The following is a 23,016-nucleotide window of genomic DNA, read 5'->3' on the forward strand; positions in this document are numbered from 1 at the left end:
TGTTCACAGGCATGGTCACCCGCTCCCTGCCTAGAGTATTTCTGAGGTGGATGTTGTAAGAACTTGGGTCTTAATTTAAACTATTTTTTTTCAGGCAGAATGGTGAGATGAAAGACAGTATTGACAAGAATCAGGGACTAATCTAATACCTCTTTTTTTTTATTAACCTTTTAGGGCAATCAGGACAGCTGTGATGAAACTTGCTGCTTCTGTTTGATTTCTCATTTTTTGAAGACTGCAATACCCAGCACTAAAAATTGGTGTCCCTCCCAGGAAGTAAATCTGACAAAATTAGTTTGGGGGAGAGCAGAAATCTAAAAATAACAATACTGCATAAGATTCTGTGTCAGATGGCTTATATGCAGACAATGAAGAGAGTATTTTATCTAATTAAGTAGAGGGGTAGGGGAAAAGCAGAGGCAGATTCATATAGAGTAGTGGGATTTGGGCTGATTAGTTATATGCATAGTAAAAGCCAATGCCATCTCACCACTCCTGAAGGAATTCCCATTAAAAATAAAATATTAAAATTGTATGATTTCCCACTACTATAAGCAAAATTGTAGGCTCTGCTGGATGGTCAGAGCTGGCATGGCTGTCTAGTTAATGATTAGGTGACTGTAGGTTACATCGGTTCTGGTATACCCTAATCCCAAATCCTTAAACACTGACTAGGAACACAGCTGCCTTTTGTTCTTATATACAGTAAAATTGCAAGCATTTATCATTTCGTCTCCCAGCTCCACACACACTTTATCTGATGGCCTATTTATGCATCCAGCCACTTCTCCCCTGGAACATGTGCTCAAAAAACTGGAGCTCGTGGAGTGACTCCTGGCACTCCTGAGAGCAGTCAGTTGCTTTAGACAAAAAAAAAAAAAAAAAAAAAAAAAAAAAAAAAAAGTCAAAAAGTCTTGGGATATGCATGTTTTTGATCCTTTGTGATCAGAGTAGGTAAGCAATTCAGATTAGGGCTATTCTTACCCAGTAAATGAGAAGTAAATTTTAAATGATAAATGCTGATAGTTTTAAAAAACTAATTCTAGTCATATCCCACTTAATGCAGAAAGATTAGTTTAGATATTTTGGGGGAAAATTTTCAGGATGGCAGCAAGGAGTGAGAGGTGATATTCCGTCTGCAGAATCTGACTGCGGCTGTGGCAGAGGCGGCAGCACAGGCAACGAACATGGATGGTGGGCAAGCCAGGAGTAATTTGCCTTTTCTTTGCTCTTACTTTCTGACCGTGGAAGTCGCTGATCTGAGGCCTCAAGCAAACAATATGTTACAGTATTTGCTAGTGTGCTTCAGTTGTTTAAGCATCCAGGTAAAATGAACTACAGCTGCTTCTTTTGACCAGAACAATATGAAGCAGCTGGAAAATATTTTTGAGAAATCAAGTCTATTTTTTAATGCAGATCAGAGACCTACATATATTTTTTCCTATACCATACCATCTTTACTACATTTGCTTCAGTAAAAACACACTTCTTTCGTCCCTTTTGTGAAAAAGCACTTCTTCCATTCCCTTTGAAACAATGTTTATATTTTTTGTGGGTTTCAAGTTGCCATCCAGAAAAGATTTCTTCATCCTTTCAGAGCAAGTTTCTACGGTGTGAGGTCCTGGACAACAGTACAGAGAAGGCAAATAGCATTGTCTGCACTCAGCTGAGTGGAGGAGAGGAAAATTGTATTTTAGCCACATCAAAGCTGACATGTAATCATCATGTAACTGGTGGAAGATCTGAAATAATAATATTCTTATTTTTTACTTCGGTGTAACAACAGGATGTTAAAGTAGCCAAACGAGCAAATAATTGGTTTTCCTGCTTAGATATTTTACCTGCTTAATAGTAGCAATTTTCATTTTCTAAAAGAGTGTGAAAATCCTCATATTTTAATTTGTAGGCGAACTACTGCCTGTGTACATAATGCTGCATACACTGTTTTCACAAATTGCCACGAATCCACTTCACCCAAATTTATACCATTTTGTGTGTATTTCTTTTTTCCCCCACTACTATCAAGTGCCACTTTTGGTAAATGAACCCCCTCCTAGGTCATTTCCACAATCTGGAGCAGAACTGTGTTATCTTTCTGCCTCATTGACTTACTATCTCATTTTCAGTCTCTGAAGAAAAGCTATCTTTTTTCCCCACCTTGCTTATACTACTTTTATGTTCCATGAGAGCAAGTTGAGTCCCAATCCATGCCATTTAGTTATAAAAAAAAAAAACAGACGCTAATTTAATGGTCCGTAATATTTCATAAAAACTTCCTCAGAAATCAAAGTAATAGCATGTAGAAAAGATTTCTGAAATGAAAGCAGCAAGTAAATCAGGAGTGCCTTAAAGCACAAAGAAGTCAGTCATCTGAATGTTAATCCAAACATAATAAAACCAACACCACAATAAAGTATTCTATTTAATGGATTGTTATTGTTGTTAGTTTTATTTAAGTTCCAAGAGAATGCTACATTATTCCATATTCTTTGCCATGTGAATATGTTCCTATTTTTTATAGAAAACAGAATCTTAATCAAGCCTCTGGAAAATGAATGAAGTTGCATGAAGGCCAATGAATATTGGCTCCACGAGGAAGGAATTGAAAGCCAAATAAACTAGAGAGTTTAAATGAGTGGGAATCAATATCTCTTCCCCCTCCTACTGTTCCTTACTGCTAAATATTTTTAAGTGCAAATGGTTGCGGATATAAACTGATTAGAATTTGTGAATAGGAGGGAAAAAAAATATGTTTTCTAGAATACCTTTTAAAAGGTGTCTGGGACCTGGAGAGCTTGCTGAAAGCCATGTGCTGTGGTGTTCATTAGTAGTTCTGTGCAGAATTAAGTCTCCAGTTCATATTTTTATGGTCCTCAAAGCAGAAGTGAATATTTCTTCTTCTTTGTGATTGAAATAAAATGCTACAGAGAAAACAAAAGGAACTAAAAATGTAAACCATGGAGTGCTGCTCAGCAGAGGTAATTATCTCCAGTGATGGATGCGAAGCACATGCATTTTGCAGCTGAAGAGTAAACCCCCAAAATAAACTATTTCATAATCTTTTTCTGTGCTCTTATAAATGTGCTTTAAATTTTCATATTGCTGATATAAACCTCTTGGGTCAAATTTCATGTCTTGTCATGTTTTCACAGTAGTCTTTTATGTAATCCCAAGCATTTCAGCTCTGCCTACTTCAAACAGTTACATTAGACTCTACATAAATTACTTCCTTAAGCAGAGCAAAGCACATCAGGGTACACAAGGATTTTTCTCTATATAATTAGGGGTAGCAACTTCCTTCCTACATGTTAGAGCAGTGAAGAGAGACTGGAAAATTGCCAGAATCAGGCCCATCTTTAGCAAGGATTCAGTATCCACATCCTGTTTCATCCCGCAGTGTGATTGCACTGTATAAACAGAACATCTGGCACATGTGTTAAAAAATACCTCTTGAAAAGGCTTGGACTATCATTATTCAGTCTGCTTGAATGTCTTCCTTGTAAAACTGAACCAATATGAAACACAAAGAGATCTCTATAATGTATAAAAGGTCAAATGCCTACCATCTGTGCCTTCATAAGACCTGTAATATTCTCCTTCCTCCCATCCGTACCCTGTGTGACAATCAGAGAAGCTTTACTCTGTAAGCGTGAGGAGCAAAGGAAAGTATGGAAGAGTCACTGAATACCTCAACTTTATACCTTCCACGAAGGATCTGTACTTAGCAGGATTGGACTCATGAGGTTTAGTTGAGTGAGAGATAACAGCTGACACCTTTTCTTCTTTTATCTGTAATCTGTAAATAAGTGCTCCTAACAACATGTTTCCTGGTTATTTGTGAACTTGTGAGGTTTCTTCATTCAGGAACCCCTTAACATGCTTAATAGTTTGTGTTGTGATTGTGGTGATCTCTAAGTAGAAAGTCTTACCAGAGACGTGAGTTGAAGCCTCAGGATTTACACCAAAAGACGCACCTTGTTGACCTGGTTTCAGACAGGTCCTTCAGCCTGGTCAGACACCAGTTAGACTAGCAGATCTGCTCCCATTACTTAGCTGCAAAGGTCTGATGTGCCATATGAGTTTGAGATCGATAACATTTCTGTTACGTAAAAAAATATTTTGATAAGGCCATTGATACTTTTGGGAGGGTCCCCTAATTATTGCAGAAGCATATGTGCTAATTCTGCAGATGTGTTGCAAAGACATTCTGCTGGGTTTTGTTTCCCTTAGGGCATTTGGCACTGGACTGAAAGTGAGCGATTTGACAGGTTTGATGCAGGTCTGATTAAGAGGGATATTGTTTTCCACATGACCAGTTTCATTAGCAGACACATTAAAAACAGTCTGGAGTTACTGGCCCTAGAGGAAAAAAGTCAAAATTAATTACCTAATGTATTTGTTTTGGTAATGAGGAATGTCCCTTCCACCTTTCAACGTGGCTTTTTTCATCCAGTTAATGGGACGAGAGTGATGCAGGGCTTGGCTTTATGTGTATGTTTGTGTTGGAGGAGCCCTTGGACCTATTGAAGTAGTCATAATAGCACAGTATTGTGCTATCAGACCTTCTTTCCATCCTTGTCCTTTGCGTTTGGTTAGTCTTGCGTTTTATTTACTCAGTGCTCACTGAGATCTAGAAAAGAGCAAGAACAATCAGATTTCTTTCTTTTCTGCTGCTTATAAATAGTGTTATAAAATACCTGATTTCTGTATGTATGTAATTTTGAGTGTGTGTGTGTGTATACACATACCTATACAGATGTGTGTGTGTACGTAGATAGGATGCAATTAATTTCTTGACTGGTTCAAATTAAAAGAAGGAGATCCTCTTCAGTTGTCTTTCATTGTTTAGTGACTTCTATTTACTCTAATTACTCGGATGAAGTGGAAGATGCTGTTCAAAATTGTTTGCTGCAGTAACTTTTATCTCAAACTAAGATGGTGCTACTGGGTAAAGAACCTTTCTTCTGAAATTATGTTTAAAGACAGATCATCTTTAAAAACCTAGAGAAAACAGGACAACCTGTGTATTTATCCAGCTTTCAAACTGCTGCCAGAATGGAATGTGGAGCAGAAGGTGGTCATTTTTAGAGAGATGCCTAAAAATTAGTGTCACTTTTCTATCTTCTCTCTGTCTAAAGGAGCTCAGCAGAAACAACAGCTTAACATCAGCCATTCAGCCTTGTTTTCTCTTTTCTTCTCATTGTTTGCCCATTGCAATAATCTGAGTTTAAGCACAGATTTTGATAGCTGTGATCTGCTGTCATGCTGATCAAGCTGTCAGGCTGCTTCTTGCAGTGCAGAAAATGGAGCTCACAACCTGCAACTCCCTAATCAGAAGTGTCTGCTTGGTGCCTAGGAAAGGATATCCTTATGTGCCCAGGCAGATTGCAGGTGAATGCAGCTACAACAAAGGATATGACTCTCTAGACATGTTTAAACCATAATTTCTGTTACAAAGTTAAAAGTCCTGATTATTCCCTTTGATTTTGCAAAGTCTAATTGAAGTTAATCTAGTTAAGAACTCTTTATCAGTACTTACTCTTACTCCTCAACTCTGATGGAATATGACAGTGCTATTCAATGCTCTCACCCACCTTCAGTGTCAGTGCACCTCAGCAAGGAGATGTGATCATAGAATCACAGAATAATTTGGGTTGGAAGGGACTTTGGCGATCATCTAGTTCTACCTGTCCCGCCATGGGCAAGGACCTCTCTTACTAGACCAGGTTGCTCAAAGCCCCATCAAACATGGCCTTGAGCACTTCCAGGGATAGGGCATCCACAAATTCTCTGGGCAATCTGTCTCACCATCCTCACAATAAAGAATTTCTTCCTAATACATAATCTAAGTCTACTCTTTTTTGGTTTAAAACTGTTACCTCTCATCTTCTCACTACACTCCTTGATAAAGAATCGCTCCCCATCTTTCCTGTAGGCCCCCCCTTTAGGTACTGCAAGGCTGCTATAAGGTCTCCCTGGAGCCTTCTCTTCTCCAGACTGAACAGCCCCAACTCTCTCAGTCTGTCTTCCTAGGAGAGGTGCTCCAGCCCTCTGCGCATCTTCGTGACCTCCTCTGGACGTGCTCGACCAGGTTGATGTTTGTCTTTACAGGGAGCCCCAGAGCTGAACTCGGTACTCCACATGGGGTCCATGAGAGATGATGATTGAAACCCAGCTTAATGTTTGTGAGAATGCCTGGAACCAGGAATGAATGCCTGTTTGGCCTTTTTATTGCTTGAGTTCTTAAAAATAGCTTTTCTCTGTTTTCAGTATTTTTTTTTTTGGTATTGTTCATTGTCTGTCAATCTTAGTCAAGCAATTGGTGCTTAATTATTACATTGCTATGAACATCGTGATCAGGCAGTTACATAAAACTATGACTGAGAATAAGAAGTTGCTAAGTTTAGGTTGTGAACTGAAGATTAAGGAAGGGTGGGATTGGTACTATTTTGTGATTGTGCAACTTTGCTCTACTGAAGCTCTGCTCTCATGCCAGGGTGTGTGCAACACAAAGGAACCCTATCACAATATGTTTTCTCCTTGTCCGATTTAGGAAACTGCCAGGCAGAAATGTCTATGCCCAGATGCACAATGAGAAAGAACAGGAGATGACAAGCCCTGTTAATCATAGTGAGGACACCCAGAACATCATCCAGGGTGAAGAGTTTATTGATGATGATCTGGACTCTCAAACACTAGGTAACGCAAGAGGTAACTTCATTTTTAGTTTATAAATTTTCTTAAGTAAGTGATTTTTAATTGCTCTTTGTTTTCATTTTAGCTTTTTTTTTCATTTTCTGCTCAGACTCAAGAAGAAGCAAATAGTACATCACCAACAGAGTATTATCTCAGTTATCTTCTTTTAGCTTGCTTGTAATACAGGCTAATGTATGGGTGACGTGCCATATAGAGCATGAGTACAAAGATAGTACAGTTTAATGTCAGGAGACTTCGACTATTTCAAAATAGAGAAATTATATTGGGTAGAACAGGATATAATAGGTAACATTTGAATTAACTTAATAATCCCCTATATTAGTGGAAAATGGAGTTTAGGCCAGAAGGATTTGTAGAGTCTATGTTTCTGTGATTCCAGATGGATTGTATCTAGATCCATTGCTGTATTTGCCATCATCTTCCAGTAGCATTTAAAGTTTTCATGCTTAGAAACATTAGGTTTATTCCTGCATAAAAACTGTCATGAGTCTTCCCTATTTTAGTGGTAACTTACTAGTATTCTTGGGATGGTCATAAGGAACCCATGAGGGAAACTTTCTGTGAATATCTCTCAGTGCAAGTGATTCCAGTGTCAGATAGAAGTGTATATCTTGGCACCCTGTGGTTAAATTTAATGCAACATAGAGTGCTGATCTATAAAGTTCATTTCTTGTAAAATTTACCATTGTGTTCAGACTGCTTTCAGGTCACAGGCTGAAAAGCACAGGACAATGGAAAAAGCTCACCAGTTCCATTTCTACAGATTTTGTGAAAATAAATCAGATAACCTTTGGGATTTGTAGCAGTAGATTCATGGTGTAAGAGGCAACTATAATGTCTTCATGAATGCATGGAAGAAAATGCATTTTAGCTGTGCTGTGGGTAGCCTGGGGAAGGATAGAATTTTAGCAAAGGAGAGATTTCTTTACCTTAGGTTTTATCTTTATCGTTTGTGGTTGATGTCTTTATTTTCATTTGCTGAACTATGTGCCACTTCCAGGTTCTTGGAGGCGTTAGCTTTGAGCGCAAGGGAAGAATCCAGCCTCCTGCTTTGCTTTGTGTGTTTCTATCTTTTCTTTGACAGCCTTGGTGTATGAGTGTCACTGTGTTTTCATTCAGAGTTTGCAAGACAATCTTGCTTGCACTCCTGACTCTACCAAAGTTAGTTCCAAAAACAACCCTGGAAAAACAAAGTCGATGTTAAAATTGTTTGATCAACTCATCTCCAAGGTCTTTAGAAAGCTGAATGCTAACAAAGTCCTTGCAGGCATGCCTATTAAAGTGGAGCGTTCAAACACCTCTAGTAATGTACAAAAGCATAACTTCTTTTAATGGTAGGGAATACCTTATGGCCTATTTATATAAAGCAGCTTGGGATGCTGGAACAAAGAAATGCTACCCTGATTTGTAATGCCTTCAGAAATAATCTCTATTTGCCCTGCACTCCTTACTCAGAGGAAAGAAAAAAAAAAAAAAATCATCTCTCTGTGCAGAGCATTATTGGAGTTAAAGAGTGCAAGATCATGGTATTTTGACGTGAAACTTAAGACAGTTAGCAAATGCAGATCTCGAGGTGGTTTGTGCTTCTGCCAGGTTGTCAACACCAGCAGTATCTCCAGCGGAGCATGAAGAGTTCATTTCTGTGGATCATAATAATCCATGTTAGTCAACTACTTTGTTGACATGAGACTTTATTTAAGACATAAAACTCTGTTTCTGCTCGCTGTGCTGTTTTGTTATTTGCAATACTTTCCACTAGCTCCAGTATTGCTCAGTACTGACACTAAAATATTCCTGTTAATGATACTCTTCTATTTTATCCGTCTAGAGTATGAAACATGTTATAATCCCTGCTTTATATTAGATTCTGTTTTATGACATCATTTGCAGAAGGTTCCTGTGCTATGGAGATCCCTGCTAGTTCTGATGAACTTTCTCCCTCTCTGTTGGGAGATGTCAGTAGCAGCCTCCGCTCTATGCACAGCAGGGAGTTACAGGCCTGGGTTTCTGTTTGTTCTCTCTCTTCTCATAACTTTTGAATTTCCACAGTACAGTATTTCCAGACTCACCCATCCACTTTTTTTGTTTTCTATATATTTTATGTTGCCTACTTTATCGCAACCCCCACCTTGGGACTCCTCAACACCATTACCTTGCAGTGACTCCTTCTGGGAGAAGTGGCAACTTGAACAGCTACAGAGTTCCCCTATTGCTGATGCCGGTCAGTGTCCAGTCCCAGGTCAGTGGCATGTCGAATGGACGCCTCAGGTTCCATTCTCCTCCCTCACCTGCACCCCTCAAGACAACTACACCTTTTTAAGCCACAAAGAGAACCAACTTATGCTGTCACTGGGATAGAAACCCTAGGAATTCACCACAAATCCACCACCATGAGCAAAAGCTTTACCTGAAAAAATGCTGTAGGTACACGGAGCTGTTGCACCAACCTTCACCTGATCTGTTGTTTGATAAAGCCACTCTCTTTATGTGATTGAGTTGTCCCTGCAATAAAAGGGGGATTTATTGTGAAGTGCCTGAAATACACTAATGCTGGCCTTTTGTTTCTATATTTTCATAGGCAATCACTCAGGCGTGGTTTTGAGCATCAACTCCAGAGAGATGCACAGTTACCTGGTTAGCTGATATTTACAGCTGAACAAAAAACCCGAAAGACTCTTCTCTGTATCGTCTTATTTTCCCCTGGTGATGTCACAAAATTGCAAATATGGCTGTAAATGCTGGTGCAGAGGAGGTTTCTTATCAGTCCCGTGGAAAAAACATCCATCATCAGTTACCGAGGGAGAACGATAATGTGTCTTGTGTTCACTCTATGGCCTGGGAACTCCTTAGGACTGAAACTCAAAATATGGTAGCAAATTTGTAGCCCTAGGCACCTTCAATGCCACCTTATTTCTTTTCTGTATATGTTCTAGTCCTTTATGTTTATTTTTAGAAGGATTGACTGTAACTTTGTAATTCTATTTTTAATTGAGGTATTCAGCAGAAGGCTGGGGCTCTTCAGCCCAAAAAGGTGATTTTTATACAAGCAACTAGACCAGACAAATGGCTGGTTGATCACGATGACATTTTTAGGAGGCCAAGTGCTTCTGTACTGGGAGAGGACTGAGCAAGGAGGCAGATGCACTCCTAGTTGATACAAGTTCTTAACTTAAACGTGTGTGAGACAATCTAATTTAGGCTTAGGCCCTTCTGTGAATTAAAGGAAGTAAAGCGTTAATTAAGAGATCTCATAATATAGGATAACGCTCTTGTAAGTGTAGCAAGTCCTGACAAACCATCAGCACCAGTTATCTCTCCCAACCCCACCCTGTGTGAAAGAAAAACACCAGCTTGATGCTATTTCCAGAACAGGTGCCTTCACTTGCGGACAGCCATTTCAGTTGCTCTCTTCTTGTCTCCTGAGCGAGCACCTCTAGGACGATGGCAGCTGCCGGATGAGTTATCCTGCAAAACCCCATGCTGGTGGCCTGTCTCTTTTAAAATTTGCAGAGAGTGTAAATACCTCTTCTAAGTCACTTTCTTTGTATGGTTATTTTTTTTAAGCTTCCTACTAGGGTAGAGGTGCCAGGTATGTCAGAGCTTTCCTCTGGGCAGGACTGGGTAGCACACTGCCATCCCTTTCCCACCCACATCCTTCTTTGGGATTTTCCCTGGCTCTTTGCCTTTGCAGGCAGAGGCAAGCAAACTCTGACCTGACCTTTTTTGACTCGGGTTGGTTTGACAATCCAGAGGGCCATGGGGAGGATGGGCTGGGATTCAGGGGTTCGTATTTCCTTTCAGTCACCACAGGGTGTCACTCAGTCCCTACCACCGCTGGCCCCTATTTCTGTAGGGAGGTCAGTGAGGCTTCTGAAGAAGCCACCTGCAGAAAGGCTTGTGAGTCAGGTCAGAGTTTCCTAATCCCAATTTTGTGAGTTATGTCAGAGTTTCCTAGTCCCAACTTCTGCATCCCTAGGGAGCAGCAGTGGGGTGAATCCACACCTTGCTGGTCTTCTCCCTGTGGTTTCTGGAGATGTGTGGGAGATGGACTGTGTTGTGATGAATTTAAACATCTGGCATCCTATGTGTCACTGCTGCCTGGAATTAGGATGCTTTTCTCAGAAACTTATATAATCTCTTCACTTTTTGCCTTCAGTAGAGAATAAGTAGCTCTGTACTCACTGAATGTCATACTGATGCTAGTGGCAAGCTCACACAGCACCTTGCTTGAAGAGGATACAGATAGCTAACTACATCTTTCTGAATAAACAGAAAATAGTAAATGCTGGTAAGACAGAAAAGAACTGTCTTAAAATTATCATATGCATTGGAGTCATTCCTCTGTGTAGCTGTGGATATCCTAGAGCATATTGTCAACAAATGCAACGGACTGGGATGTAATAATTCAGTGTAGTACCGTAGGCTCTCACAAACCCCACAGGATATACGTGTAAAGCACAAGAAAATCTATGTTATAAACTTACTGTAAGGAACTAGGTGGCAATGTGTAAGTGAAGATTCTGAAAAGCACTTGCAAACTGCTCAGGAAAATAATTTCAAAAATTGTTCTAAAATTTCTGGCTGTATAGTTATAGAGTGCCATGCAAACTGATTTACAGAGAAGCAATGCTCTAGCTGGCTGTTGTATGCCAGACTGTGTAGAAATCCAAGGTGTTACATGTGTCTCAGCCTGGGTTTCTTGAAGAGAAGTGCAAATACAAAATGTGCTGTGCAATGGACTCTTGAGATCGTTGCACCAGAGGCTTTCCCCTCACCAGCTCTTTATGCTTTTTCTAACAGAAATGAGCTGGAACAGAGAATAAAACAGTATTGCAAACAGCTTACTTGTGCCTGTGAAATAAATCTGAAGTGGGTTATTGGTACAGGGAAGGTGGGTATCAGATTAGCTTCATAGATCAGGGATGGGATGGAAGTTCTCACTTGGGGTGGTTCTCCCACAGTTCGTCTGATTGGCAAAGGATGCTGTTGGAACTAGGTCGCACATCTAATTTATGCTTTAACAGCTATTTTTATACATTTAATACAGGGTGATTTGTGTCTCTGGTCACAGGAGTCTTTTGGAACACCATAGAGTATTTAACCGCTTGGTGCTCTAATTAACGCTTAGCACAATATAGTGCCTGTAATAATGTTTTTCAATGCTTATTAATTTGATTCATGCAGCACTCCTGTGAGGTTGGTTTGTCATGTCTTAAAAACACTGTTTTCTACAGAGGTGTAAGTATTGCAGTAACTGTATTAATAATACCCAGCAGATAATAAAGGAAGCCTTTGATTCCCTGGCAAAAATAACTTTTAAAGAATTATTTTAAAACTGAGAAAATATCGTTGCCATTTTCCCATTCATGATGTCTTAGTTTATCTTTAAATGAAAAGTCTCACCAGTGCTAGGTTTCAAATCTCTTGAACTATGTCCATGACATCTTAGCATTTTATCCTTTCTATGTATCTAAAATCCCGATACATATGTGTGCAGAAACACGGAGTTGTTTCTATGCACAAACACTAATCACACATGCAGTGTTTGTACATATTCCAGTTAGATTTGTTACTGAGGAAGGGTGATGTGATGGCTGTCAGGTACCAATTCTGTACCCAGACTTTGGGCAAGTTACTTAACCTGTATATGCTTCATTTTCCTGACCTGTAAAATGGGACTCACAGTAATTACCTAGCTCACAGGGGTATTGTGAGGCTAAAGTAATTACTGTTCATACAGAATCTTCAGAGTGAAAGAAATTTTGATAGTTTCCCCTTTTTTTTTTTCTTTAATTATCGCTGTTATTAAGGGTAGTCTACTGAAACCAGACACAACTGTGTATAAATGTAAAAAATCTGGAATCTGAAAAAGGTACATCACTGTTAAAAAAAAAAAAGGTAATTTGATTTTAAAACTGGTTTTGGAACATATTTTACATGGTAGCATTGCAACATTGGCTGTGATTTTGCTATGTTACACACTAATATCTTAAACTTACTTTGCTGCAGGGTTGTTTGTTGAAAAGTCTTACAATAACGGGTACAGTGATACTTATCAACTTTGGTATTGAACTATACTATAACCAAAAAAACTGGTGATGTATTTGCCTCATTTACATCTTTTGACCTTCTTAATCTCCTATGTGTTTGCAATTTTAAAAACATCCTGTACTTTTCAGAGTGCTCCAAGCAGGAGTGATATAAAGCACTCAACAGAGCCATCAAGATTTGCAGCTGTTATCTTTGCTTTCCTTTTTGACGTTGAATGTTTTATGTGGCTTTGGAATGGCCCATCTGTAAAGTGTTCAGAAATGCTCAGAAGACGTTTGGGAAAAATCACACATAGTGTAAATTAATTTCTCAAAAATTAAAGCAATATATGTTTTTATATCCTGTAGAAGAGAGTGGTGGAAATGGCTGTGAAAAAATAGAAGGTGCCAGCCTGAGGCAAGATGTTGTTATTATCTCCAATTCACATCCAATTTCTTTGAACCGTTTTAGGATATTCTTATTGAATTATATCCTTCTTGATGAGTTTTCTGCTTTCAGTGACCCATGTAAAGAGAAGTAAAGTGTTTATTCATATAAAGTAGATGATTTGTTAAATTACTGTCCTCTGGACAGATGGAGACAAATCAGTGTTAGCAGTTCCTAGTACAAAGCAGGTTTCATCTGCCATGATTGTGACGGTTAGCTGTGGTTTAGGTCCAATGCAGACATCCCTTCAGTGGGAATACTCTCCTACCGCGTGCTGTCTTTTTAATAGAGGTCAGTAGAATGGAACTGGTGGTTTCCATCCTCCTTACACAAATACATACATGCTCAAAGAAATGTGGTTTTTAATTATTTTTAAGAAATTAAAAACATGCATTTGTTTGCAGTAGCTTTTGATGATGAACCCATGGTTCTGATATGCTTTGAATTTCTGGTGTTATTTCAAGTCAAATACAGTGTTGCTAAGTTGATAGCATCGATGACAATTTCAGTCACATATTTTTTTCTTGTTTCCAATAATACAATGTTTTGTAGTTTTTTTATTAATGAGACTTTTGGGGAAAAAAGAGACTACAAATTTTATTTCATTGCCGATTCACTAACAGTTGGAGTTCTTATTGTATATTGATTGATACCACTGTATTGTTTTCCATCTTCATTTTTATTTTAGAGTTTTAGATGACAGTAAGTGCACATTTCTCTTACAATATTGGCTTTCTGCCAGGAAGAAATTTATAAGCATTTACCTTCATAAATATTGATTCTTGAAATGCAAAATTTTGTTGGATCTTGTAAGTCCACCCAAAGAGCTGCTTTCTGGCTCATTTTCTTTGTTCTAGTCCCAATTGCATATTGCTTTTGCAACTTTCTTGATGAGAGTGGTGTATAGCCTAATCTTACTAGTATGAGAGAGCCTTTCTTAAAACTTTCGCTAGAATAGCATTTAGTTGCCTAGAAGTAGTTACACATTCTACTCAGACCATTTTCCTGACGTTAAGTCTATATTTTCCTGTTCCTTATTTCCTTTCAGTATCAGCCCTCTCAGTGCCATTAAATGTGTGTTTATTCCTGTCATGGATATATATATATATATATATATATGTAATGTTTTTATCTTATTTTCAGACTATAATCATCAAAGTGACAAATTTTGAGACAACTCAGACCCCCAGTTAGCTTTTGCAATTAAAAGCCTGGCCCTGCAGTCTTTGGGAAATGTCAAGCTGTGCTCTCTTAATTTTTTAATCTTCTTCTGTAATTCAGCCCTTCTACCCAATTCATCACCTCGACAGCTTTTCTTCCCATTCCTTTTGTAACCTCAAGCTGGAAGGAGTGAGGAAGGGTTTCTCAATGTTGAGATGGACTAGAACAGCTCACTTCCCAAATCTGAATGGGAATGTCACGTGGACAAAGTTTTTATTTTTTTCACTTTTTTCAAGTATGTTAGACAGAGCAGAGAGGATTATTCATACTGTCAGGGAAATAAGGAACTGTAATGGTACTTCAGGATAGTGTGAAGACTGAAAAATGCATTCCTCTGAGAAATGTCCTTTCTTTTTTGTTTTTTTTTTTTTGTTTTTTTTTCCCCTTTACCCCTGAAATTGATACATACAGCAAGTTAGTTTCATGATTTTTGATATGCGAGATCTCATTTCTTTAAGTCTTCAGCCCTGGCCATTTTCCTCCTGTTAAATGGAGTAGCAAATTACTTAAAATATGAATTGTGGAGTCATGTATGACTGAATGAAGGATTTTCATTCTTTTCATCTCTTTTTTTATTTCCTTATGTGAAAGTTGTCAGAATTACTATTTTTAGCTAGTTTATGTGCTCGTAGCTGAGATGATCTTCTGGAAGACAGTATCTAAGACAAGAAATACTGGAAGGCTTAGAAATACATACTCAGAAGTGCAATGATAGAGCTATGTGAACAGTGCTAGGCTATGAATATGCTAGACACAATGAAATCCTTATCAAAAAGTTGTTATGGTTTGTATTAAAATACCTGTTTTAATAGTATCTCTTAAAAGACCTGCTTTTAATTGCAGTCTTTGTCTCTTTCTCCTTCCAGATTGATTTTCTTTTAGGAGTGACATTTACTAGACCTGAAAAAAAGTGGATTCTTTCCCTTACACAAGTAATTCTGTTTAAAATTATTTCCTTGCAACACCTGAAGGCATTACACAAACGTGAGCTTTATTGATCACACTTGATTTCTGAGCTTCTGTAGAATTTGCATTTTTACACTAATTTGTTGCAACACAGTGGATGTAAAGCCCTGTTGGGCAACAATAATATATGCAGCAATACATGGTGCTTCTTGAATAATATGCCTTTGTTGCAGATATTTTTAACGGTATAATGATTATATTAATCACCAGGAAGGCCAGGAATTCCAAACAGCTTTCTTAGAATGTCTTATATTTCTGTTATTTGTCACTGATTTTAACCAGCTTTAGATACTTATGTGCAGTTCTTATTGACAGTGTCTGCTCTTGCAGATCAGAGGGCAAGAATTGGTTTATTCTCTTTTTAAAAAAAAAATTATTATTTCACAGCATTTACTTATTAATTAAACAGTTTAAAAGGAAATATTTTTGAAATTATGAAAGAGATGCTTTTTAATGAGAACAGTTAATACAGGAAAACGGTAGACTTGTCTCCACATGGTTTTTGAGACATTCTTGTTATGGATTATGAATAGGCAGGACTATGCAGAAGTGTATACTCTAAACATCAGTAACATGCACAGAAGCAGTTTGCAAATTATAAAACTAGTCCAAAGGAGAATATTTTTAATATACCACTTATATGTCCCAGATTCACAGAAGGGCATTTAAGCGGTTAAGATTACAGAATATCATCACAGGCATAGGAAGCTGCCCAATTCACTGGCTCCATTTGCTTGTAAATCCCCTCCTCTTTTTGGGATTAATCTTCTGAGATGCTGAACTCTTCAGAGAAGTGGCCTGCATTGTTTAATGGATCCAACTTCTTGCGAAGTGATTGCTAGCACTTTGTAGAAAAAATGGTCTGAATTTCCATTCTCTTCAGTTTCTTCTTGCTTATTCCTCTCTCCTTTTCTTTCCTTTTGTTCATTTTCGTTATTGCTGCTGTCCTTGCTCTGCCTTGCCTGCTTTCTCCTCCTCCTGATGATAGTTCTCTACAGTCCACTTCCTTCTACATTGTTTTTTGTTTTGGTTTTTTTTTTCCCCTTTATATTCTGTTTCTAGCTGTGTTTTTATTTGGATGTGCACCCTACTGTGTTCTGAGTGATAACGAGAAGAATCACGATCTCTTCCCCATCCCTGTCTCTCCTCTGAGCTCTGCTGCTTTATCTGGGCTGATGTAGTTCCCTTGTGCTTTGTCTCACTGCAGTCCACCCTTCTTGTGTCTTTCCCACTTTCTGTTCAAAAGAGCCTTTCACTTTTAATTTTGACTCTCATTTTCATTACATCTTTCTGGAACTCTTCCCTTTTGCCATTCCAGAACTTCTCTCAGCTGCTTGTCCCAGAGGGCACATACTTCCAGTCTGAGATGTGGGTGAGTGTTGTGCTCCCTGGAAGAACAAATAACTAGCATTTTCCTCCCTCATCCATGGATATATTGACCTTGCTGTCAGTTTCTAGTGGAAAATATATATTTAATTGACAGACACCTATACCCATTATCTCCCAAATGCAGCCTCCTGCCTTATTTTGGGTTATGGGGATGAGACATGGTGTTTGCAGGAGTTTCCTGAAGCTCAGCAGGGGCTGGCTTGCTGTGCCAGCCCTTTGAACAGAACTGCAGCAAGGTTGGGCAGAGACACTTGGTCAGACCATTGGGCTGCATTTGTATTTCAATATGGACTGCTGAGGCCCAAGCTAGTGCAGAGCCTTTTACATAAATTATTGTAACCTGAAGCTGAAGAATAGGTGAAGTAAAGAGAGTCCATTGCTAACAGGGGAGCAGGACCAGGGACCATTTCTCTTTGGAGCAATTTGGCTTGTCAGGTCTGTATGAAGGGTCAGTATGCAACCTTTCATAGAGGCAGAAGCAAATGGCTTGCTTTCAAGCCCCATAGGAAAACACCAGATAGGTTTGGCAGAATCTTCTTCTTGGAGAATCTTGAAGAAGTTGGTGGGAATAAGATAATTAAAAGCTCAGTGGTGTCTTTGAAGCGTAGAGCCTGTGTTAGAGAGGGAGTGTGTGTGTGAGAGATGCAGGAGCGAGGGCAGCACAGGACTAAACAGGGCAAGGAAAAGCAGGGAGAAAGGCAGTGTTACCAGTGTGTATCATTTTTCCATGAGTTGTTGATTTTGTTTTGCTTAAGCCTTTGAGCTTACTTTGATTCATTATGGCCACTATTTTCAGTTTTGTTGGTTGCATATAGAGGCTTTAAACCATGAGTCTAAACTGATGCAGCACTAGGAACATGCAAAATTATCAGCTTTTCTACCTGTAATTTAAGAGGGATCGGACTCACAGCAACACCCCCCTTGAGGTGTGTGGAAAAGAGGTTGCTTCCCAGGAGCCAGGATGCATGGATGTGTGCTCCAGAGGTAGCTCCAATGTAGGTTTCCTTCTGAGACGATCATAGGCCATTTGCTAATGGTTTTCCTCCTTAGCACTGAGCTACGAGGCAAGGGAGAATAATTATTCTATAGGGGCTGTGTCTTAAGTGTAACTTGCTGGAATCCCTCTATGACCTGTAATTTTATAATGTTTAGAGGGGATGAATGGAGTTGGTATAGTATTCCAGAGGGTATATACCAGCTACTGGAGTTTACTGAACATGTGACTAGAAATTTTAATTTTAGGAACACAGAGTTCCTCCATTTCATATGCACACCAGGCATTTGACTACAGCTCCTTTTTTTTTTTTTTTTTTTATTTGTCACTGACAAGCTATGATTTATTTCCTCATGGGTGTAAGTGATGAGCTGTGCTTGCTGCAGTGCAGAAGGCTCTGGAGGGAAAAAGTAATCAAATGGAGAAGTATACTTGAATCCTCCCCTCTTGATCCCAGTTTCTTCTGAGTTGCTTTTCTCTGATTGTGGTTCTGCCTGTAAGCAGGGTTGATGTCAAAGGGGGATTAACTATTTTTTATCCTCTTCTTTGTGGCTGAGAAAAAAATACAAGAGGAAAATTTGCAGAGGAATAGTAGATGGGAAGAGGTGGGTAACCTGATCAGCTGGCAGGGCACTTTGGGAAGCTTCTACTTTTGTGCTTTGCTTGCCACTTACTTTTACAAATATGTACAGCTACTGTGTTTCACCCTTCCATTAACCATAGATATGTTTATTTGCAAAAGAGAAGGTAGTTCTAAAGAATATCACACCAGTGCACTGCAAGTGTGGTTTTAACTATCACCCTTCCTCACCTAAATGAGATTATCGTAGTATCATTGCTCTATATTTATGAAGCAGAATAACAGTTCACCTTGGATTAAGTAATGGAGGAAGATTTGTAGAGGTAATGAGAGCTGGAATGGGATAATTTTCCATTTTAAGAATAAAGGATGAATACTGGCATATTTACAGTGCATCTGTGGCTGTTTCAGCAGCACAGGTGAGTCCGAAATCTCCCATTCCAGACTCGGACAGATAAATCAAACAGATTTTTCTGGCATTGCTCATGTGAACAAAAGGAGAAAAAATTGGCTGTTAAACCAAGCCCAAATTTTTCTTTTGGCTAATTAGAGCTACACCTCTTGGTAAAGATATGAAAGCCAACAAAATAAAAACTAGTCGTGAGATACTTCTTGTGAAGATTCACAAAGCATTTCTCCCTACCCTGTTGTTCATGTGGAGCATTATTTATTTGGTTTTGCAGGGCCAAATCCTATCCTAATTTATGATCATGCAGTTCCATGGACTTAGTTCAGCTTTGCGTTGTGGAAGAGGGGTTCTCACCCATGGTGAATTTGAAATGTAGCTGCAGGCTAAAAGCAATCATCGTCTCGCTGCATCTGTGCTCACAGAGGTGATGGGCTGGTTTTCACCTGTAATTCTTATTCCCATGGTTAGCACGAGAGTCCGTTGGACAGATGTTAGCTAATCATAACAAAAGTAGAACTTCAGTTTTGAACTTCTTGCAACTGCTTTTCCAGAGTATGATCAGCAAATGTTTAACGCTGTGTTTCTAACCGGATTTCTGACAAAGGGGACATTTCAATCCGTGTAACGGCTCTTAGCGGTCATCAGTATGCTGTAGTCCATACTTTTAACATACATGGCTACGCAGTCCTCTCCTTTTGCTTTTGCACATCCTACTATTTGTGAAAACAGTACATGCCTTTTCCTAATTTTGTTTTTCAGGAGACCTTGACTTTGAGCAGGTTTCTTTGTATACAGTATCAGGGCTCAAGGGAAGAATGAAATTAATCCATAACTGGTGCATTGTCATAAATGGGGAAAAGTGTTATTTGTATATTTTTGTAAATATGTAACATTTAATGGCAGTTTTGTAGTGACGTGCTGTTTTTGAGAAAAAAACCTGTTTGAATATGCTTAATGTAACACTTAACTGTGATTCAATTGCACAATTAATAGCTTAATCAAAAGTCTTGTGCAATATGTAGTGCACACACATAACCAAGTATCTGTTAGTGATCCACAACCAAGTTGTTGGCAACTTTTAACGATGATGATGAACTGTGCAGCACAGTTCATCACGGTCTCTTTCAGCTTTCAAACATGTAGCAGGCAAACTACTGTATACGTACCTGTGTACTCCACTGCATCCAAAGGTATGCATTTGTCCTGAGAACCTGCACTACAGGTTTTTCTTTAATAAAATTTGGTTCTAAACTATTGGTTGCTTTGTTTTTCTTGTGAAGCATTTAATGGGATTTGTGGAGAGGAAACGGTTTAAGCAGTTCCCGGAGTGTGTGTGTGTGTGTGTTTTGATTTGTCAGTAATTAGCAGCAAACTACTCAACTTCAGCAGCACTGAACTCAAAGACTGCAGCAAAGCTTCGTCCTCCTCCACTTTATCCACTACGCGTCATCCTCCTGTACTGCAGCTCAGTGCCACTCTTCGGGAACACGGGAAAAGTCCTTTTTCCCCCTTTTCCCCAGTAGTGGGGTTGCTGCAGTATCACTGGCGGAGGGTGACACTCTGTGGTGAGACTGAAGCCATGCAACTGCAGTTAAAGAAAAAAAGAATTCTCCTAGAATTCTGCTGAATCAAAGGCTGAATATAAAATCTGAATTCAGCAGATTTTAACCTTGATCTCCCTGTAAGAAACAACCATAAACAGAACAAAGCTATGTGTGTTCTGCTGCTGTTTCTTCTTCTCTTGTCTTTATTCCAATCTCTTCCATTTTCTTTTCAATTTTTCATTGACTTCTTCACACGCTACTTGCTCCTTATTTATTTATTTTTCTTTATTAACTGTATTGTCTTTCCTTTATTCCACTCTCTTCTTGCATGTGCTGTACAGAAGCTGCATCCTCCTTGCAATATTGAGGGGCCCGCAAATCAAAACCTGTCCTTAAGGTAGCTGTACGCAGGGATCGGGCCCCGGCTCTCAAAATGCTCTCGGTTACTGATCCTGGCAAGTGCTCTCTGTCTTTGCAAAGGTCAATAAATTTATAAAGTCAGAAAGTGCCCTGCATCCCTGCAATTTGGACTTCCTTCGCTGTTTCAAAGTTTTGAGGTAAGCTGCTGCTGACTTGGCTCAGATTTGGGGCTGGGATACAATTTATAGTTTGCTGATGGGTGGCGGCTGCTGCGCAGCTCGGTGCAGCAGCTTGGCCTTCCCAGGGAAAAAGTGACACTGGTGAAAGCAAAACCTGACAGTTCTTGTCACTTCCTAATGCCCACAGCAGGGAAGGGCAGAGATGTTGTTAAGTGTTTTGGTTTTGGATGTGCCATGTGAGGTCTTACTCAACCTCGTACTGGAACAAAGCAGCCACAAACTATTATCTACCAATTTTTTAATTAGAGAAATTTTATAGACTACAATTAAGTTTTAATGGGGTAACTAATGGATTATTTATTCATAGAGTGGGTACATTTTTGAGGATCAGAAGATGCGCAACTAGAAGGAAAGATTTCCAAAACAGGAGTTTAAAAGTCATTTTCTCAGTCTGACCTAGTTCAGCACTTTCTCATAGTCCCTGCTTAGCAGCCAGAGGAGCCCTGAGGTACAGGCTGTACGATCCTACCCCGTGGCACATCATGCTAAATGTGAGGCTTGTGCAACTCACTGAATCATAGAATGGTTTGGGTTGGAAGGGACCTGTAAAGGTCATCTAGTCCAACCCCCCTGCAAGGAGCAGGGACATCTCCAACCAGATCAGGTTGCTCAGAGCCCCATCCAACCTGGCCTTGAATGTTTCCAGGGATGGGGCATCCACCACCTCGCTGGGCAAAGACTAAAAACTCAGCTAGAAAACATTTTGAGGATTGTCATTTTAGGTTCTCTAATCCTATATTGTGGCTAGCTGAGACTTTAAACTGCAATTTATCACTAAAAATGAATCTCAAGTATGTTTCATTTTCCAAATTTAGTGCACTAATGTAAATAAAAGAAAAAACTAAAAGAAACCCTAAAGTATCTTATTTGTAATGGTGTTCCAATAGGTCTTTCTGAGGAAAGCTCCTAGTTTGGAAGGGCAGGAGTGAGAACAGACACAGACAAACTGTTCCCATAAATAAGACACCAAAGAAACTTGCTGATCCTTAATCTGAAGGGCTACTTTATTTTAGAAACCAATTTCCATGGAAAAAAAGAATACGATAATCACTTCTGTTTCCCTTGCTGTCCTCATCAAAGCCATATTAATTGCTATGCTATTTTGAAGCCTAACTGTGGATTCAACATCATTATAAATTATGTCTCTATAATAAAACTTCTGAGTCATAAACACCAGCCAGTATTTTTTCCTGTTTTCCATTAAGACACTGATTTCTTTTCCATTTTTTTCTTTTTGTCATTTATGCCTTGAAAGTTGCTTTGCTTTCATATGAATCCAGCTGCTGTGGTGAAAATGTTACTGTACTCCGACCTTCATGGTTTTCAAACGCTGAAGCAAAATGCTACAAATGCTGCTCAGTGTATTTTTAACGTGATAAAAGGGTCCATTCTCACCATTATGCTATCACAGCACAAGCTGACCTCCAAAACAAATAGAAGCAGCAGTACATGCTAAAAAAACAGGTTAAAAAATTCCAAGGAATAACTCAGTGAGAGCAATTATCGGTTTATTTAAAAATTAATGAAACCAGGAATGAAGCTTTTCCCTTAAGTTCAACTTAGGACTGTGTAGCTGTAATTCTACTGAGCTGTAATTCTACAAAAATCTAATAGGAAAATTATTTCCTTGTCATCAGGAGAGATTATTGAAGAGCAATATTCTTGATGTTCTTTAATTATTCCTCATAGCTAATACATTGTGAAGGAGTGACATTGCATTGTCTTGATCTTAAGACAGATGCTTGCTTTAAAAATCAATTTGAAATTAATATGATACATTATTTCATAGGGGACAATGCTTTTCTAACTGCTGATGAGAAAAATTAAAGAGTCTTTTATGAAAGAAACCAGCTTAATTTATCAATAGCAATATGACAGGGGAACAGTGGGAACCTCACCGGGACACTTACCCAACTCGTCCTTCCAGCCTCCATCCACTGTGGAGCTGGACCTTTCTGCTTTGGAGCTGGAAGCTCCGTGCTGAATAGCTGTAAGCAATTCTTTTCTGACATGAATTTTCTTTATTGTTTATGGATCTGTATAAGTTTTTAGCATCCATAAAATTGTGTGGCAACAAGTTCCATAGCTGAATTAGGCAGGGAGTGAAAGTACCTCTGTGT

General features: G+C 39.0%; 1 protein-coding gene across 1 annotated transcript in view; it reads left to right on the forward strand.

The window, feature by feature from the left end:
- The window catches only part of SORCS2 (sortilin related VPS10 domain containing receptor 2), a 576,005-nt gene extending 563,975 nt beyond the window's left edge, over positions 1–12,030 (forward strand). The window contains exons 26-28 of the mRNA XM_086747245.1: positions 6,554–6,711; positions 8,877–8,956; positions 9,296–12,030. Coding sequence (XP_086603371.1) covers positions 6,554–6,711; positions 8,877–8,956; positions 9,296–9,319 — 262 coding nt within the window. The 3' untranslated portion in view covers positions 9,320–12,030. The remainder of the gene's footprint in view (positions 1–6,553; positions 6,712–8,876; positions 8,957–9,295) is intronic.
- Positions 12,031–23,016: the final 10,986 nt, after the last annotated feature.

Source organism: Chlamydotis macqueenii, chromosome 4 (genome assembly GCF_036417535.1).
Source record: "Chlamydotis macqueenii isolate bChlMac1 chromosome 4, bChlMac1.mat, whole genome shotgun sequence".
In the NCBI taxonomy this organism is placed as follows: Eukaryota; Metazoa; Chordata; class Aves; order Otidiformes; family Otididae; genus Chlamydotis; species Chlamydotis macqueenii.